At 33.2% G+C, this 15333-nt stretch overlaps 1 protein-coding gene across 3 annotated transcripts; it reads left to right on the top strand.

The window, feature by feature from the left end:
- Positions 1 to 1293: 1293 nt before the first annotated feature.
- LOC144849139 (NADP-dependent malic enzyme-like) lies at positions 1294 to 14338 on the top strand. Of its 3 annotated transcripts, XM_078706154.1 has the most exons (14): positions 1294 to 1426; positions 1980 to 2124; positions 8916 to 9074; positions 9250 to 9450; positions 9599 to 9760; positions 10102 to 10205; positions 10349 to 10458; positions 10929 to 11026; positions 11264 to 11377; positions 11602 to 11713; positions 12102 to 12244; positions 12571 to 12744; positions 13280 to 13530; positions 13786 to 14338. In XM_078706154.1, exons 2-13 carry the CDS (start codon positions 2026 to 2028, stop codon positions 13520 to 13522), a joined length of 1719 nt encoding a protein of 572 aa, XP_078562280.1. In that variant the 5' UTR covers positions 1294 to 1426; positions 1980 to 2025; the 3' UTR covers positions 13523 to 13530; positions 13786 to 14338. The 3 variants fall into 3 exon arrangements, with proteins under 3 accessions (XP_078562280.1, XP_078562279.1, XP_078562281.1); XM_078706153.1 differs by having other exon boundaries at positions 13280 to 14338; XM_078706155.1 differs by lacking the exons at positions 1294 to 1426; positions 1980 to 2124 and adding an exon at positions 2584 to 2979 and having other exon boundaries at positions 13280 to 14338.
- The last annotated feature ends 995 nt before the right edge of the window (positions 14339 to 15333 follow it).

Genomic DNA, 15333 nt, shown 5'->3' with positions numbered 1-15333 from the left:
CGTTAAAAATGACAAAATGCGCACATTTATTTTACAAAAGTTCTGAAAATGGTGAAAAATAGGTCTTTTTTAAAATGAAAATAATTCTTCAGAATGCAAGATGACCCCCGATTTTTTTAACTTATTCTGGAAGCCATTGAGTTGTAGATATGAATTCATGTACACATTTTACGTACAAAATGTTTTGACGTCATCAAATGGCCACTTGAATTTAAAAATTAGGATTTGTTATCTTTTTGTGTAGATTATCACATTCAACAGAGCGCATCTTGGTTATGTGTGCTCGAATTTCGCACAACTTTCAGTATGTGCTTGCTTAATTAATTATCTTTATCATGAGTTGACACTATCTTCATTTTAATGACGTCATCACGCGTAAAAACTTGAATAACGTAGGCCGTGTAATTTCACCTTCGCAGTAAATTTGAATATCTTACAGCTCTTCAGAATTGAAGGTTACCTTGATGATTATAATTTATTATGAAAGCTGATGAAATGTAGATATTTATTCATATAAAAATTCAGCCTATCGGATGTTGTGACGTTAACATATGGCCAGTTGAAGTGAAAAAGTAGTTTTTTCATATTTTTCGTCAAAGTTATACACAATTCAAAGAGCGCGCACAGCGCTTCTACGTGCCAAATTTTTTTCCAAATCTTATATTTTTTTGCTCAATTAATTATCTTTCGAAATTGTCATCTTAAAGTTTAGTTTGATAACGTCATGCCAAAAAATTAGAACATGTGTGTCCCGTAATTTCACCTATGCTACACTGTATATAGATATACAGTACTGTATATACTGTACATATTGTATATGGCATATAGGCACAACTCAGCACTATAAGCATATAATAGGATGACATACATCAACATTTTCCGATCGTATGTTAACGTACGTGCATGTTTAAAAAAAATTAATTTCAGTAAAATGATAAAAATGATCACCTATAATTCGTCAAAGTGACGAATTAAATTCTAGTTATAATTAGTATTGCCTATGAACTCGTACTCAATGGAGCATGTTAGATGGCGCTATCATTTTAAACCCTATAGATAGATTCCACTATGTTCAGCCTTAAACTAATAAGAGTAGGCCTACATACAGTAATGTAAGCGAACGCAAGTAAATTGACCAATCCGAACTGTTGCTTAATTGGTCAAATTAAGCTTTAAGCTTGGTTCCCACTCAGGACGCAACGGGTACTTGCATTGCGCCCTAGTGGGAAAGCATACTTAAACGCTCGCGCGTTGACTTTTTTGCGTACACACGCGCATCAAATAGAATAAAAAGGCGCCGCCGCCCACACACACACAATCTCATTTTTCAAGATTGTTTCGAAATGCAAAGATGCTTGAAAAATTATTAAATTCTGTATGAACTATATAAATCAGCTTGTTGATTCTACACAGCTTAGTTAAACCAGTAAGTAATATTGCCTTTTTATTGTTTTTGATAATATGAAATAAATTGATATTTTATTAGCCTACCTAAGCTAGCCTTAAAACCTAGGCTAGACCTATTAACGTCTTGTCATATTAATGTGGGTATTGAAATGTAGGCCTATAGGCTCTAGGCCTCTAGGTTATAAAACCTAAAAGATATTTAAAAAAATCAAAATTATATTATATAGTTTGCTATAGCCGCCTAGGCCTATTCATATTTTAGTATTGGCATCAACTACAACGTTGACAGCAGACAGCCACTCATCATAATAAAGACGCACACGGTCTGTTGCTCCAAAAGAATGTTTGGCACGCATGCTATATAGGTTCAAGTCATTGCTCATTAATTATTTTTATATCATTTTGTTACTGGTGAATAAAATAATCGATAGACATAATATTACTACGACTGTATACTGTATACGTTGGACCAGAATTAATAAGGAAGATCACAGTAAATGGTACACATGCTTAAATAAAATAAAATATTTCTAAAGAAGGAGGACTGTGATAATAATTTAATGTACTTTCAGTGCTGTCAAAGGAGATTGTAATTAGGTAATATTAGTCACCGCCAAAATGGCCAAGAGACTGTATAGATTCTCGTCGAATGCTTATCATAAAATCACGAAAGCATACACTGGGTTACGGCTAATGCTGGATGGACGAGTTAATAAGGTAAGAAATTACATAATTGATGTAAATAAGCCATTGTCTCCTTTGTAGATATTTGTATTTTGTCATTTTACGATCAATATCATCATCGTGATCAATGAAGCATGACCTTTGCGTTCTCATTATCATAATCATCTCGCAGTAGTACGTCATAATCAGTACACCATTCAATCAAATCATTATTTATTATCTATAGGGCATAATATTAATAGACCCTTCTCCTTGGGCCTTTTGACTTCTTGTTGGAGGTTGGAGACTGGAGCACTGTATGGAGATTTTCAAAATATCGGGCATATCGTACACAGTATATGGATAATAATAGTTGGTTGTTAACCATTCAAAACATTTAATTTATGTACATTTTTGCGAGATATCAATTTATATCGTAATTAATTCAAACTTACGAAGAAAGGCGCGCGCTACGCAAAAGTTATGCTTCAATGCGTTTAGAGGTCAACATTGGATACCTGCATAAAAACCTCTCTGTGTGCACAACAACCACCATTAAAGTTCATTTTGACCGGTAAATTTATTGACATAAGATAAATCGTTTATCGTTGTCTGTTTATGAATAATTATGCATTGTATCGGAGCCGGGTGATAATGGGGAGTGTTTGAAATACGGTATTACAAATATCCGAATTGAGCAATATAACCTGCGGTAATCACTTGCATATCAGCTGATCTCGCCGTGTGTGTTGAGTTTTTCGCCGGTTATATTTTCAACATCTTCGGCCTAGAAAACTACTCACAAAGATCGAATAAAATAAATTCATAATGTCTGGCAAAAGTGACAGACCACGTTTGGAGCTTAGACGTTTTGGATCAGAGTTATTGAGAGATCAACGTCTTAATAAGGTTGGTTTTGGAATCATAATGCTAGGCCTTATTATTGGCTGTCAATGTCATGTGTGGTTTTTTTCTGCTTCAGTCCATTCATGCATGGTAATCAATAAACTAAAAATATATAACTTCTAGCTACTATAGGCCTAAAGGCTAAATAAATAAAATGTTGTTAGGTAGTAGTACTGGTAATGATTAATTGGTTATCCGCACTTGGCGGATAACCCCTTGTTATTGTCAGGATCTTTTTTTTTTTTTTTTTTTTTTTTTTGGTTATCCGCAACTTAGTTGCGGATAACCCTTGTTATTGTCACGTTTCTTTTTTTATCTTCTTTGTTATTCTTCTTTCTTTCCCAGAATTTTGTGTCACGCATATCTGTCATTCTTGTAAACATAACATTTCATAACTTGGTCAACATATGGACATTTACATGAAGTTGTGCACCTCCATATTTTTAATGACGTTAGAGTCGCGCAGCGTAAGTTACGCGCGATTTTATGAATTTCAATGATTGATCATAGATTATAAACCAAAAGTCATTTTGTATTGACACTTGGTGAACATTTAAGTCATATCAAGGGCGAACTTTCTATGGATTAAAAATGGCATGTTTCACAAGAAGTTACGCGTGCACGCGCATTTAAAATTTTAAAATGCGCAAAATTAATTTCTAATCAACTTTCTACGCTGATCATGACATTTTGAGCATGTCAAAAATTCCCACGCGCGCGAAAAAAATTACGCGTAAGGTGCGCACGGAGCATGAAAATCATGTGTTTTTCTCTTGAATTATAATTTTACAGTCTTTCCTAGTCATTTTGAAAAAGATTGACATCATTTCAAATTAAAATGACGTCATACGAACAGGTTGATTTAGACCATTTGCGCGCGTTTTAGTTGCAAAAGTGACAAAATATTGTCAAAATTATGCCTATTTTTAATCTATTATAGCTCCTCAGGATCATACATGACCCCCATTTTTTTTAATTTAATATGTAAGCAGATATGTTGTAGATATGAATTCAACCAGAATCTTTACCCCTCGGATGTTATGACGTCATCGTATGGCCACACGAATGTAAAATATAGGATTTTTTACTCTTTCGTTATTGCTCATCACATTAAATAGAGCGCATCTCACTTTTACGTGCCCAAAATTCTTCAAATTTGTTTTAATGTAATTATTTAGATAATTATCTTCTAAAATTGTTATCTTTATATGCCAATTTGATGACGTCACCGTGTTAATAATTGGATTTAAAAGATGGGTCTCGTTTTTCTATGTTATTCTTCTTTCTTTCCCAAAATTTTGTGTCACGTGTATCTCAAATTCTGATCAACATTACATCGTATAACTTTGTCAGAAGATTTACCTCTATCTTTAGAAGTGCAGGACTGCTCGTTTTTTTACTTTAGAGTCGCGCAGCGTAAGCTACGCGCGATTTTATGAATTTTGCGTATTTTACATAGACTAAAAAGCAAAAGTCATTTTGTAATGACACTTGGTGAACATTTAAGTCATATCAAGGGCAAACTTTCTATGGATTAAAAATGGCATGTTTGACATAAAGTTACGCGCGCACGCGCGTTTAAAATTTCAAATTGCGAAAAATTCATTTCTAATCAACTTTCTACGCGTTTCAGGTCATTTTGAGCATTTCAAAAATTCCCACGCGTGCGCAACATTTTTACGCGCACGTGCGCACGTAGCGCAAAAACATCTTTTTTTTGCTTGATTTTTGTTTTTTCAGCCTTTTCTAGTAAATTTACCAATTTTCAATCAATTTCGACTTAAAATCACGTCATACGAGCACGTAGAATTAAACAATTTGCGCGCGTTTTTAATGAAAAAGTTAAAAAATTTGTCAAAATTTTGCCTTTTTTAAAACAGTCATAGATTGTAAACTACGTGGTGAACTTTTTTAAAATTGCATATTCTGGAAGTTGATGAGTTGTAGATATCGAATCATGCATCGATATGGCTAACCGGACATTGTGACGTCATCGTATGGCCACTCGAATATAAAATATAGGATTTTTGTCTCTTTCGCATAGCTCATCACATTTAATAGAGCGCATCTCCACTTATCCGTATTCCATTTCCCCCCATTTTGTTATATTGTCTTGGCCAATCAATTATCTTTCGCATAATTTACCATTTTTTAAATTGTGATGACGTCATCATGTCCAAAAGCGTCAATAACTTGGGTCCCTTATTTTCACCTATTCTGCACTGTATGTAGTACGTATACAGAATATAGTGTATACCGTATATACTTTGACGTGACGCAAAATAGAGAGCGCACTAACATTTTTACAATGGCATAATCGTTTTTCTGCGCGCAATATTCTAACGTATGACGTGCACGTGGCTTTTGCGCTGCGGATAACCTAACTCGTCCGTAGTGACGAGTTCAAATCTAGTTGGTTATCCGCAACTTAGTTGCAGGATAACCCATGTGATTGTAAATATCTTTTTCATCTTCTTTGTTATTCTTCTTTCTTTCCCGGATTTTTGTGACCAGCATATCTCTATTGCTTGTAAACATAACTTTCTATAACTTGGTAAAAAGATTGACATTGAAGTGTAGATGTGCAGCCAAGCTTTTGGACGATGTCAGATCCGCGTTGCGTAAGTTACGCGCGATTTTATGAATTTCTATAACTGATCATAACTTTAGAACCAACAAATATTGTTTCATGAAACTTAATAAAATTATAATTCATATCATAGGTCAATTTTCTATGGATTAAAAATGGCATGTTTTACAAGAAGTTACGCGCGCACGCGCATTTAAAGTTTTAAAATGCGCAAAATTAATTTCTAATAAACTTTCTACGCTGATCATGACATTTTGAGCATGTCAAAAATTCCCGCGCGCGCAAAATAATTTACGCGTATGGTGCGCACGGAGTACGAAAATCATGTTTTTTTCCCTTGAATTGTAATTTTCCAGCCTTTCCTAGTCATTTTGAAAAAGATTGACATCATTTCAAATTAAAATGACGTCATACGAACACGTTGATTTATACCATTTGCGCGCGCTTTAGTTGAAAATGTTACACAATATTGTCAAAATTATGCCTATTTTGAATCTATTATAGCTCCTCAGGATCATCCATGACCCCCAATTTTTTAAATTTAATATGTAAGCAGATATGTTGAAGATATGAATTCATGCAGAATCATTACCCCTCGGATGTTATGACGTCATCGTATGGCCACACAAATGTAAAATATAGGATTTTTTACTCTTTCGTTATTGCTCATCACATTAAATAGAGCGCATCTCGCTTATACGTATTCCATTTCCTCAGATATTTTAATACTGTCTAGGTCAATCAACTATCTTTTCCATGAGTTAAAAATATTTTAATTTTTATGACGTCATCGTGTCTAAAAATGTAAATAACGTGGGTCACCTTATTTCATCTTTACAGTAAATTTCAATCTGTTATAGCTCGTCAGAATAAAAAGTGATAATCATGAATAAAACGTTTTATGGAAGCTATTGGATTGTAGATACGAATTCATGTGAAAATTTTGCCAATCAGATGTTGTGATGTCATCATATGGCCAGTTGAATAAAAAAAGTCGTATTTTCATCTCTTGCGGAAAAGTTCATTGCATTTAAACGAGAGCGCATCTCACTTTTACGTGCCCAAAATTCTTCAAATTTGTATTAATGTAATTATTTAGATGATTATCTTCAAAAATTGTTATCTTTATAATGTCAATTTGATGACGTCATCGTGTTAATAATTGGATTTAAAAGATGGGTCTTGTAATTTCGTCTATGCTACACTGTATATAACATACAATGTATTTTGTAAATACTGTAATATGCTGTATGCTACAAAATAGGTACAATTCAGCACTGTAAACATATTTAATTCATGTCATAGGATGGCATAATAATTGTCGAGGTTCATGTAGTTTAAAATATGTGCATGTTGCGTTTGCGCGGATAACCCGAACTCGTCAAAGTGACGAGTTCAAATCTAGTTTTCTATGTTATTCTTCTTTCTTTCCCAGAATTTTGTGTCACGTGTATCTCAAATTCTGATCAACATTACATCGTATAACTTTGTCAGAAGATTTACCTCTATCTGTAGAAGTGCAGGACAGTTCGTTTTTTTACTTTAGAGTCGCGCAGCGTAAGCTACGCGCGATTTTATGAATTTTGCGTATTTAACATAGACTAAAAACCAAAAGTCATTTTGTAATGACACTTGGTGAACATTTAAGTCATATCAAGTGCAAACTTTCTATGGATTAAAAATGGCATGTTTCACAGAAAGTTACGCGCGGACGCGCGTTTAAAATTTCAGAATGCGTAAAATCAATTTCTAATCAACTTTCTACGCGTTTCAGGTCATTTTGAGCATTTCAAAAATTCCCACGCGTGCGCAATATTTTTACGCGCACGTGCGCACGTAGCGCAAAAACATCTTTTTTTTGCTTGATTTTTGTTTTTTCAGCCTTTTCTAGTAAATTTACCAATTTTCAATCAATTTCGACTTAAAATCACGTCATACGAGCACGTAGAATTAAACAATTTGCGCGCGTTTTTAATGAAAAAGTTAAAAAATTTGTCAAAATTTTGCCTTTTTTAAAACAGTCATAGATTGTAAACTACGTGGTGAACTTTTTTAAAATTGCATATTCAGGAAGTTGATGAGTTGTAGATATCGAATCATGCATCGATATGGCTAACCAGACATTGTGACGTCATCGTATGGCCACTCGAATATAAAATATAGGATTTTTGTCTCTTTCGCATAGCTCATCACATTTAATAGAGCGCATCTCCACTTATCCGTATTCCATTTCCCCCCATTTTGTTATATTGTCTAGGCCAATCAATTATCTTTCGCATAATCTACCATTTTTTAAATTGTGATGACGTCATCATGTCCAAAAGCGTCAATAACTTGGGTCCCTTATTTTCACCTATTCTGCACTGTATGTAGTACGTATACAGAATATAGTGTATACCGTATATACTTTGACGTGACGCAAAATAGAGAGCGCACTAACATTTTTACAATGGCATAATCGTTTTTCTGCGCGCAATATTCTAACGTATGACGTGCACGTGGCTTTTGCGCTGCGGATAACCTAACTCGTCCGTAGTGACGAGTTCAAATCTAGTTATTATAAAGGTTATTGTACTGATAAATTAAAAACCACAATTCTATTTATTACAACAGTTTTTAGATTTGATACATTTAATTTAAGTTGTTTTGTAATTAAACTTCTGTAATTAGCATAAATGATCTGTTGTTGATTTCTTGTAAAATAATAGTTGCTAATTAAATATTTAAAAATTAACAAAATGCCCATTCAGTGGACAAATCCATTATGTAGTAAAAACATATGTGGATGGGTTAAAAGTTCAAACTTAATTGGCCAAGATAAAAAAAGAAGTTGTGGCGCAATTAGATTTGATAAAGTCAATAGAACATTGGAATCATGTTGACATAATTCTATATGTTTTGAACTCTATTGATATTATGATAACTGTCTACTTGAGGAATTGAATGTACTTCATTGAAACTATTATATTATAGTTACTATGCCTATAATAATAGTTTATCAAATTGAAAAAACTATTATATTTCATCAATCAATGATGATATAATTGTTTATAATTAAAAGGAATAATACATATAAATAATATATTTATTAAATAAACCTTTTTTTCAGTTAAATTATTTAAGTTAAATCAAAATTGATTGTAATGTTACCCCTTAAGTTACTGTAGTGTAGACATGATAGTATTTCCATATGCTCTGTTTAAGCAATTTTATGTAACTAAAATGGTCTTTGAATGCAAAACTTAGTACTTGCTTGTTAGTAAAGCATTTCACTCTTCAGTCGAGTTATAAACTTGAAAAATTAAAATTATATACAAATTAATGATTCATATTATCAATATCATTTCAGGGTACGGCATTCTCAATCCGAGAGCGTCAAGCGCTTGGACTCCATGGTCTGCTGCCCCCTGTTGTCTCCACTCCGGAGATGCAAGAGAACCGAATCTTGCAGAATTTTACGCGCCAACCAACGGACTTGGATCGTTATATACAGCTCATGGATGTACAGGTATATTTAAATTTGATTTAATTTTAGGTTCATTTTATTACCTATTTCATACACTGAGCTTAACTTTGAGTTTAGTAACTTTGTTTAATCACTACAAAAACCTCAATAAAATTTATTTTTAATAAAAAGTATTTAAAATTTGCTTATGCCGCGTTTTTTTCTCTTTTTTCTATAGGACCGTAATGAGAAACTTTTCTACCGTGTGTTGTGCAACAATCTAGACCAGATGATGCCAATCGTTTACACTCCGACGGTTGGCTTAGCGTGTGAAAAGTATGGACTTATATTCCGTCGGCCTCGTGGTCTCTTTATAACCATTCAGGACAAAGGTCACATAGCAGATATGTTAGCATCATGGCCTGAAAGAAATGTTAAGGTACATAATGTTCACACTTTTTCAATTTATTTACATATTTCAAAAGTATATAAATTTAAAATTAATGGAGTAACCCAAAGTACTGGAATTTTATTGATTTTAGATAAAACAAACAAAAACATTAGAAAACATCATTTATTTTTTTCAGGCGATTGTAGTTACCGATGGTGAACGCATTCTTGGTCTCGGAGATCTTGGTAGTTTTGGTATGGGTATACCGGTTGGTAAATTAGCGCTTTATACCGCAATTGCAGGTGTGCCGCCCTCACAGTGTCTACCCATTGTACTCGACGTAGGCACAAATAATCAGGTGATGCTTTTATGTAATTGAGATTTTTTTGGAAATATTGTTGCTATTACTTTGTAATATTTGCACAATCCTTGGTGCAACCCTGAGCATCCATGGTGTGGTTATAAGCTATACTGTTGGTGGGCTGGCTTCTTGATTCAAGAATACTACCTTAGTCCTCTCCTGGTATTATTTAGTTACTTAGTTAACTATGGGGATCTAAGTCCCTATTAGTTCTGGTGTGGTATTAGTTGGTTTCTTTTCCATTTGACCCTTACTTTGTAAAGAGCTATTTCAGCTTATCCATTCAATCTTTATCTGCCTATTTTGTATTTAATATTATTCATTTTATTTTCTTTCAGAGTCTGCTTAAAGATGATTTTTACATTGGTCTAAAGAAACCACGTGATAGATCTGATAATTATGATGAGTTTATAGATGAGTTCATGCAAGCCGTTGTTTCCACGTAATTTTACATTTTCATTTTTATATAACCAGTACCAACAGCATGTCATTGTGCTTCTTTTTAGTTATAATACCATAATGTAAATTTATCAATTTCAGGTGTCGTAACTTTAGTTGTGTTTTACCTTCTCATATCTCTTATAGGTATGGCCAAGATTGTTTAATTCAGTTTGAAGATTTTGGAAATCATAATGCCTTCCGATTCCTAGAGAAGTACAGAAATAAATACTGCACCTTTAATGACGATATACAAGGTAGTACATACCAGTAACTTTACTTAATATTCACAATCTATAAAGTAAATGATAATGGTAGGAACTGTAAAATACATTACCCTTACATATTCAATCATAAAGCATGTTTTGTAATAATTGATTTTTTTCATTGTGGAAATTTATTGTGACATTGAAATTTATCATACCATTTTACAAGGTACATATAATAATATAATACTGCCAATTACTATAGTCTTACCATTGTTATACCTACAGTAACTAATGCTTCTTTACTGTTTTCTAGCTTTTTTATTAATATCGTAATACCCATGGTATCTGTGTTATAAAAATGGTTTTATTCCAAACATATTTTATAATTAAAAAAAAAAATTGGTTTTGGAAGGAAAAGGGTGATTTGATCTTTTGGCTTCATTCATTTTTACATCAATGTTTATAATATAATCCTACTTAAAACATTTTGACTGATATAAGATGTTTAAACCACACAGGGACAGCGTCAGTGGCTGTTGCAGGGATCATGGCCAGTCTAAGAATTACACAAACAGAACTTAAAGATAATAAATTTGTCTTCCAAGGAGCTGGAGAGGTAAGACTAAAAAATAATCATCAGCTTTGTTTTCGTCAAATAGAAAAGTTGATATCGTTGTGTATTGCATTAGTGCCTACAAATTAAAGTCAGAAAGTAATTATGCTCTATCCTATTCTACAACACAGTGGTGTTATAGAGTCAGGCTGTAGAATGCTACTTCTCTTAACTTACTACCTAATGCATCATGTTCATGTTTGGAGGATATTAATAAACTTCAATTTGTTTTTTTTGTAGGCGTCGCTAGGAATAGCTAGCCTGCTTGTGATGGCAATGGTAGAGCAAGGAGTGCCACTTGAAGAGGCACGTTCAAAGATGTGGCTGGTTGATTCTAGAGGCTTGGTCTGTAAAGTAAGTTCTTACAGTATCGTAGTATGAGCAGTAAAAAGTTAAATGCTCAATACTCTACCACATGTGATGACTGCCCAGTACAGCGAGTAGAGACAGAGGCTTACCATAAAATGTAATTCTGCAGTATTATTAATCAATTAATTCTTTTACCATATATGGTAAGAGTGTCCACTTGATTGTAATCATATTCTCAAGATCAACTCCAGTTTATGTTTGTTTTTTAGGATCGACCATCAGGTGGAATAAACCATGAAAAAGCAGCGTTTGCTCATAAACATGAACATATAACAGACTTAGCAGATGTAATCAATAAAATCAAACCAACGGCCATCATTGGTAAGTATACCAATAGTATTGGTTAGTATATTAGTCTTGATTTGCGACAATGATGAAATTAGGTCATATAAATTGATTGTGCACGTGTGGATGGATGTGCTTCCTCCCCAACCTTGTCCAGCGACACATCACTTGACATGACCTAGTTAGGTCGTAGGTCACTGAAAATTGGAGGTCCCTAATATTACCATTGTTTTGTTTTTTAGGTTGGTATTTGACAAGTTCTTTTTCTGATCCCAGAAACGGTTCTTATTTAATGTTACCATTTAAGTTATTGTAAATGTATGCTTTTTTTATTTCTTGAACTGTTTCTAAATAAATGTTGAATGAATGAAACTATAATGATAAAAGGACGTCAGTACTAATAGTTGTTGATTTTGTTTCACAGGAGCAGCTGCAGTAGCTGGTGCTTTTACTGAAGACATTATTAAATCAATGGCTTCATTTAATAAACGTCCAATTATATTTGCTCTTAGTAATCCAACTAGTAAAGCAGAATGTACAGCTGAACAGGCATACAAACTAACAAATGTAAGTAGTAGCAGATTTACATTGTCTGGGAAAATACTGTGATACAGCTTCACATGTGTATCTCCTAGTATCATAGACCATAATCTAACCCTTAACCCAAACTTAAATGATACAGGCATCACATGTGATACACATGAGTTTCTGGATTATGGACTTAGCTATGATACTGGACAAATACTGTCATATGTAGAGATGCAGCACTGAGAACTGGATTGCTCGGAAGAAAAGTTGGGAAGAAAAACATATAAATAAAAAATATATTTTGACAGTAATTTTTTTAGAATGAAATGACATATTTGTGTCATCTTTTTATTTGTGTACACTAGGGTAAATGTGTGTTTGCAAGCGGTAGCCCCTTCCCATCATACACCCTTCAAGATGGCAGCATACTTCATCCAGGTCAGGGCAACAACTCATACATTTTCCCAGGTGTTGCCCTTAGTGTTATACTCTTCAAAATTCACCATGTTAGCGACAAAATATTCCTAGTAGCTGCTAAGGTAAGATTGGTCCTGTATTATATTGTGGTATCGTCTGTACCTAAAGCTCTGTTTACACTATCAAACTTTATGTGACAAAAAAATAATGTGATGATGATATATAGACATGATGATGCCTATCACTACCATATTTGGGCATATCACTAGCATATTTGGGCAAATCACACTTTTTCGTCAAACTAATTTGATAGTGTACACAGAGCTTAACTTTTTTTCAGTCTGCTATTGACATGTTTAGCTGTATGATTCATATAGTAGCTTACCAAGTACAATTTCCTAATAAACATAACTCTAGTCTTCCAAATAAAAGATATTTAAAAGAATTTCATCTGGTTTCAAATACATATTTTATAAATAAATTTAACTTTTCGTTAACCAATTGTCAAGTACTTACTTGCTGCGTGACCAAGCTGAGTGAAACGTAGCAAGTAAGTACTTGACAAATGGTTTACTAACAAGTTAAAATTTATTTATAAAAGATAAATGATATGTTTGTTACACATGGGCTTTACCACATTACCAACATTTATTGTAGGCACTTGCCGACCTAGTAACAAAAGACAACTTGAAAGAGGGGCGAGTTTATCCCCCACTTAAAGATGTACGTGAGGTGTCCGTGAAGATCGCTGTTCGAGTTGCCGAGCACGCGTACGCCACCAAGGCCGCTTCTTTGTACCCCGAACCTGAAGACAAAGAAACGTTTGTACGCAGTAACATGTATAGTTATGAGTATGAATCGTTTGAGCCTCAATTCTATGACTGGCCTAGCAATCTGTAGACAAGTTTGTAAGTACCAATATATGATCCATTCATTATCAGAGTGCAGATACGGTAAACATTATGTTTTAAGGTTTAATTGAGAGAAATAACCAATATACACATTATCAAATTTGTATTCTGGTCCTTTTGACCTTTTGATCTTTTGACCTTAATATTCATACATTTTTATTCATGAATTACAAAATTCAATGTTGACATTCTTGTTTTATAATGGTATGTTTATTATGGAAAGTTATGTAAAAATAAATTTTTCCCTTTTAGCTAGTTGAGTGTGAGTAGTAGACCAATATTAATAATTGGTGGTGCCAGGACCGAGAATCAAATGTCCTGAGGGGTTAGGGAGTCAAGATTCAAGACATTTTATTTGCCCGTTTAAAAGGAATTCATTGTACTTGGCATAATTAAGACCAATAAAGCGAAAGATTGCATAGCACCGTTACGCCGCACAAGATATTCATAATCCCATTCACAAAATGTACTGAATTTAACCAAGAATTTGAATGAGTTTAAAAAGTAGTAGAAAACTATTCAAATTATTGGAACACAATGATGATCATTAAAACATAGTAACAAAATAATTGTTAACAAAATAATTATTAAAGAAGATAATCGCTAAAAACAAATACTACAGTAAATGTTTTTACTCGTTAACTACTGTCTATTTTTTTTGTGGAAAAATGGCCAAAATAGCCACTTTTTAAAATTCAATTATTAGGCGAAAATAGTGCAATATATGCGCATATATCATCATCTTATAGAGCCATAGTAACCAGTTAAATCGAAAAATAAAAAGATCGAAATTTGGCCATTTTTCGAAAATTTCCCTGTACTATAGTACAGATTTTTTTCGAAAAATGTCCAAAATAGCCACTTTTTAAAATTCAATTATTAGGAGAAAATAGTGCAATATATGCGCATATATCATCATCTTATAGAGCCATAGTAACCAGTTAAATCGATAAATAAAAAGATCGAAATTTGGCCATTTTTCGAAAATTTCCCTGTACTAATAGTACAGGAATTTTTTTCGAAAAATGGCCAAAATAGCCACTTTTTAAAATTCAATAATTATGCGAAAATAGTGCCATATACGCGCATGTATTGTGTTATCATCATCTTATTATGCTATGTCAAAAAATAAAATGGTCGAAAATTATTTTTAGACATGAATGGTTACTATAGCATATTAAACATGCGCAGAGTCGAATAATGGGTTCTGCGCATGTCAATTATGCTATGGTAACCAGTTATGTAAAAAAATAAAATGGTCGAAAGTTATTTTTAGACATAAAGGGTTACTATAGCAAAATAAACATGCGCAGAGTCGAATAATGGGTTCTGCGCATGTCAATTATGCTATAGTAACCAGTTATATCGAAAAATAAAAAGGTCAAAATATGGCCATTTTCGGAAAAAATTCCTGTACTATAGTACAGGGAAATTTTTGAAAAATGGCCAATTATTGACCGTTTTATTTTTAGACATAAATGGTTACTATCGCATAATAAACATGCGCAGAGTCGAATAATGGGTTCTGCGCATGTCAGTTATGCTGTAGTAACCAGTTATGTAAAAAAATAAAATGGTCGAAAATTATTTTTAGACATAAATGGTTACTATAGCATAATAGACATGCGCAGAGTCGAATAATGGGTTCTGCGCATGTTAATTATGCTATAGTAACCAGTTATAGCGAAAAATAAATAGGTCATTTTTGGAAAAAATCTCTGTACAAGGAAATTTTTGGAAAAAATCCCTGTACAGGAAAATTTTCGAAAAATGGCCAATTTTCGATCCTTTTATTTTTAG

Source organism: Antedon bifida, chromosome 7 (assembly GCF_963402885.1).
Source record: "Antedon bifida chromosome 7, ecAntBifi1.1, whole genome shotgun sequence".
NCBI classification, from domain to species: domain Eukaryota; kingdom Metazoa; phylum Echinodermata; class Crinoidea; order Comatulida; family Antedonidae; genus Antedon; species Antedon bifida.
Note: the sequence above shows the minus strand (reverse complement) of the source record. Positions and strands in the feature narration are given on the sequence as shown.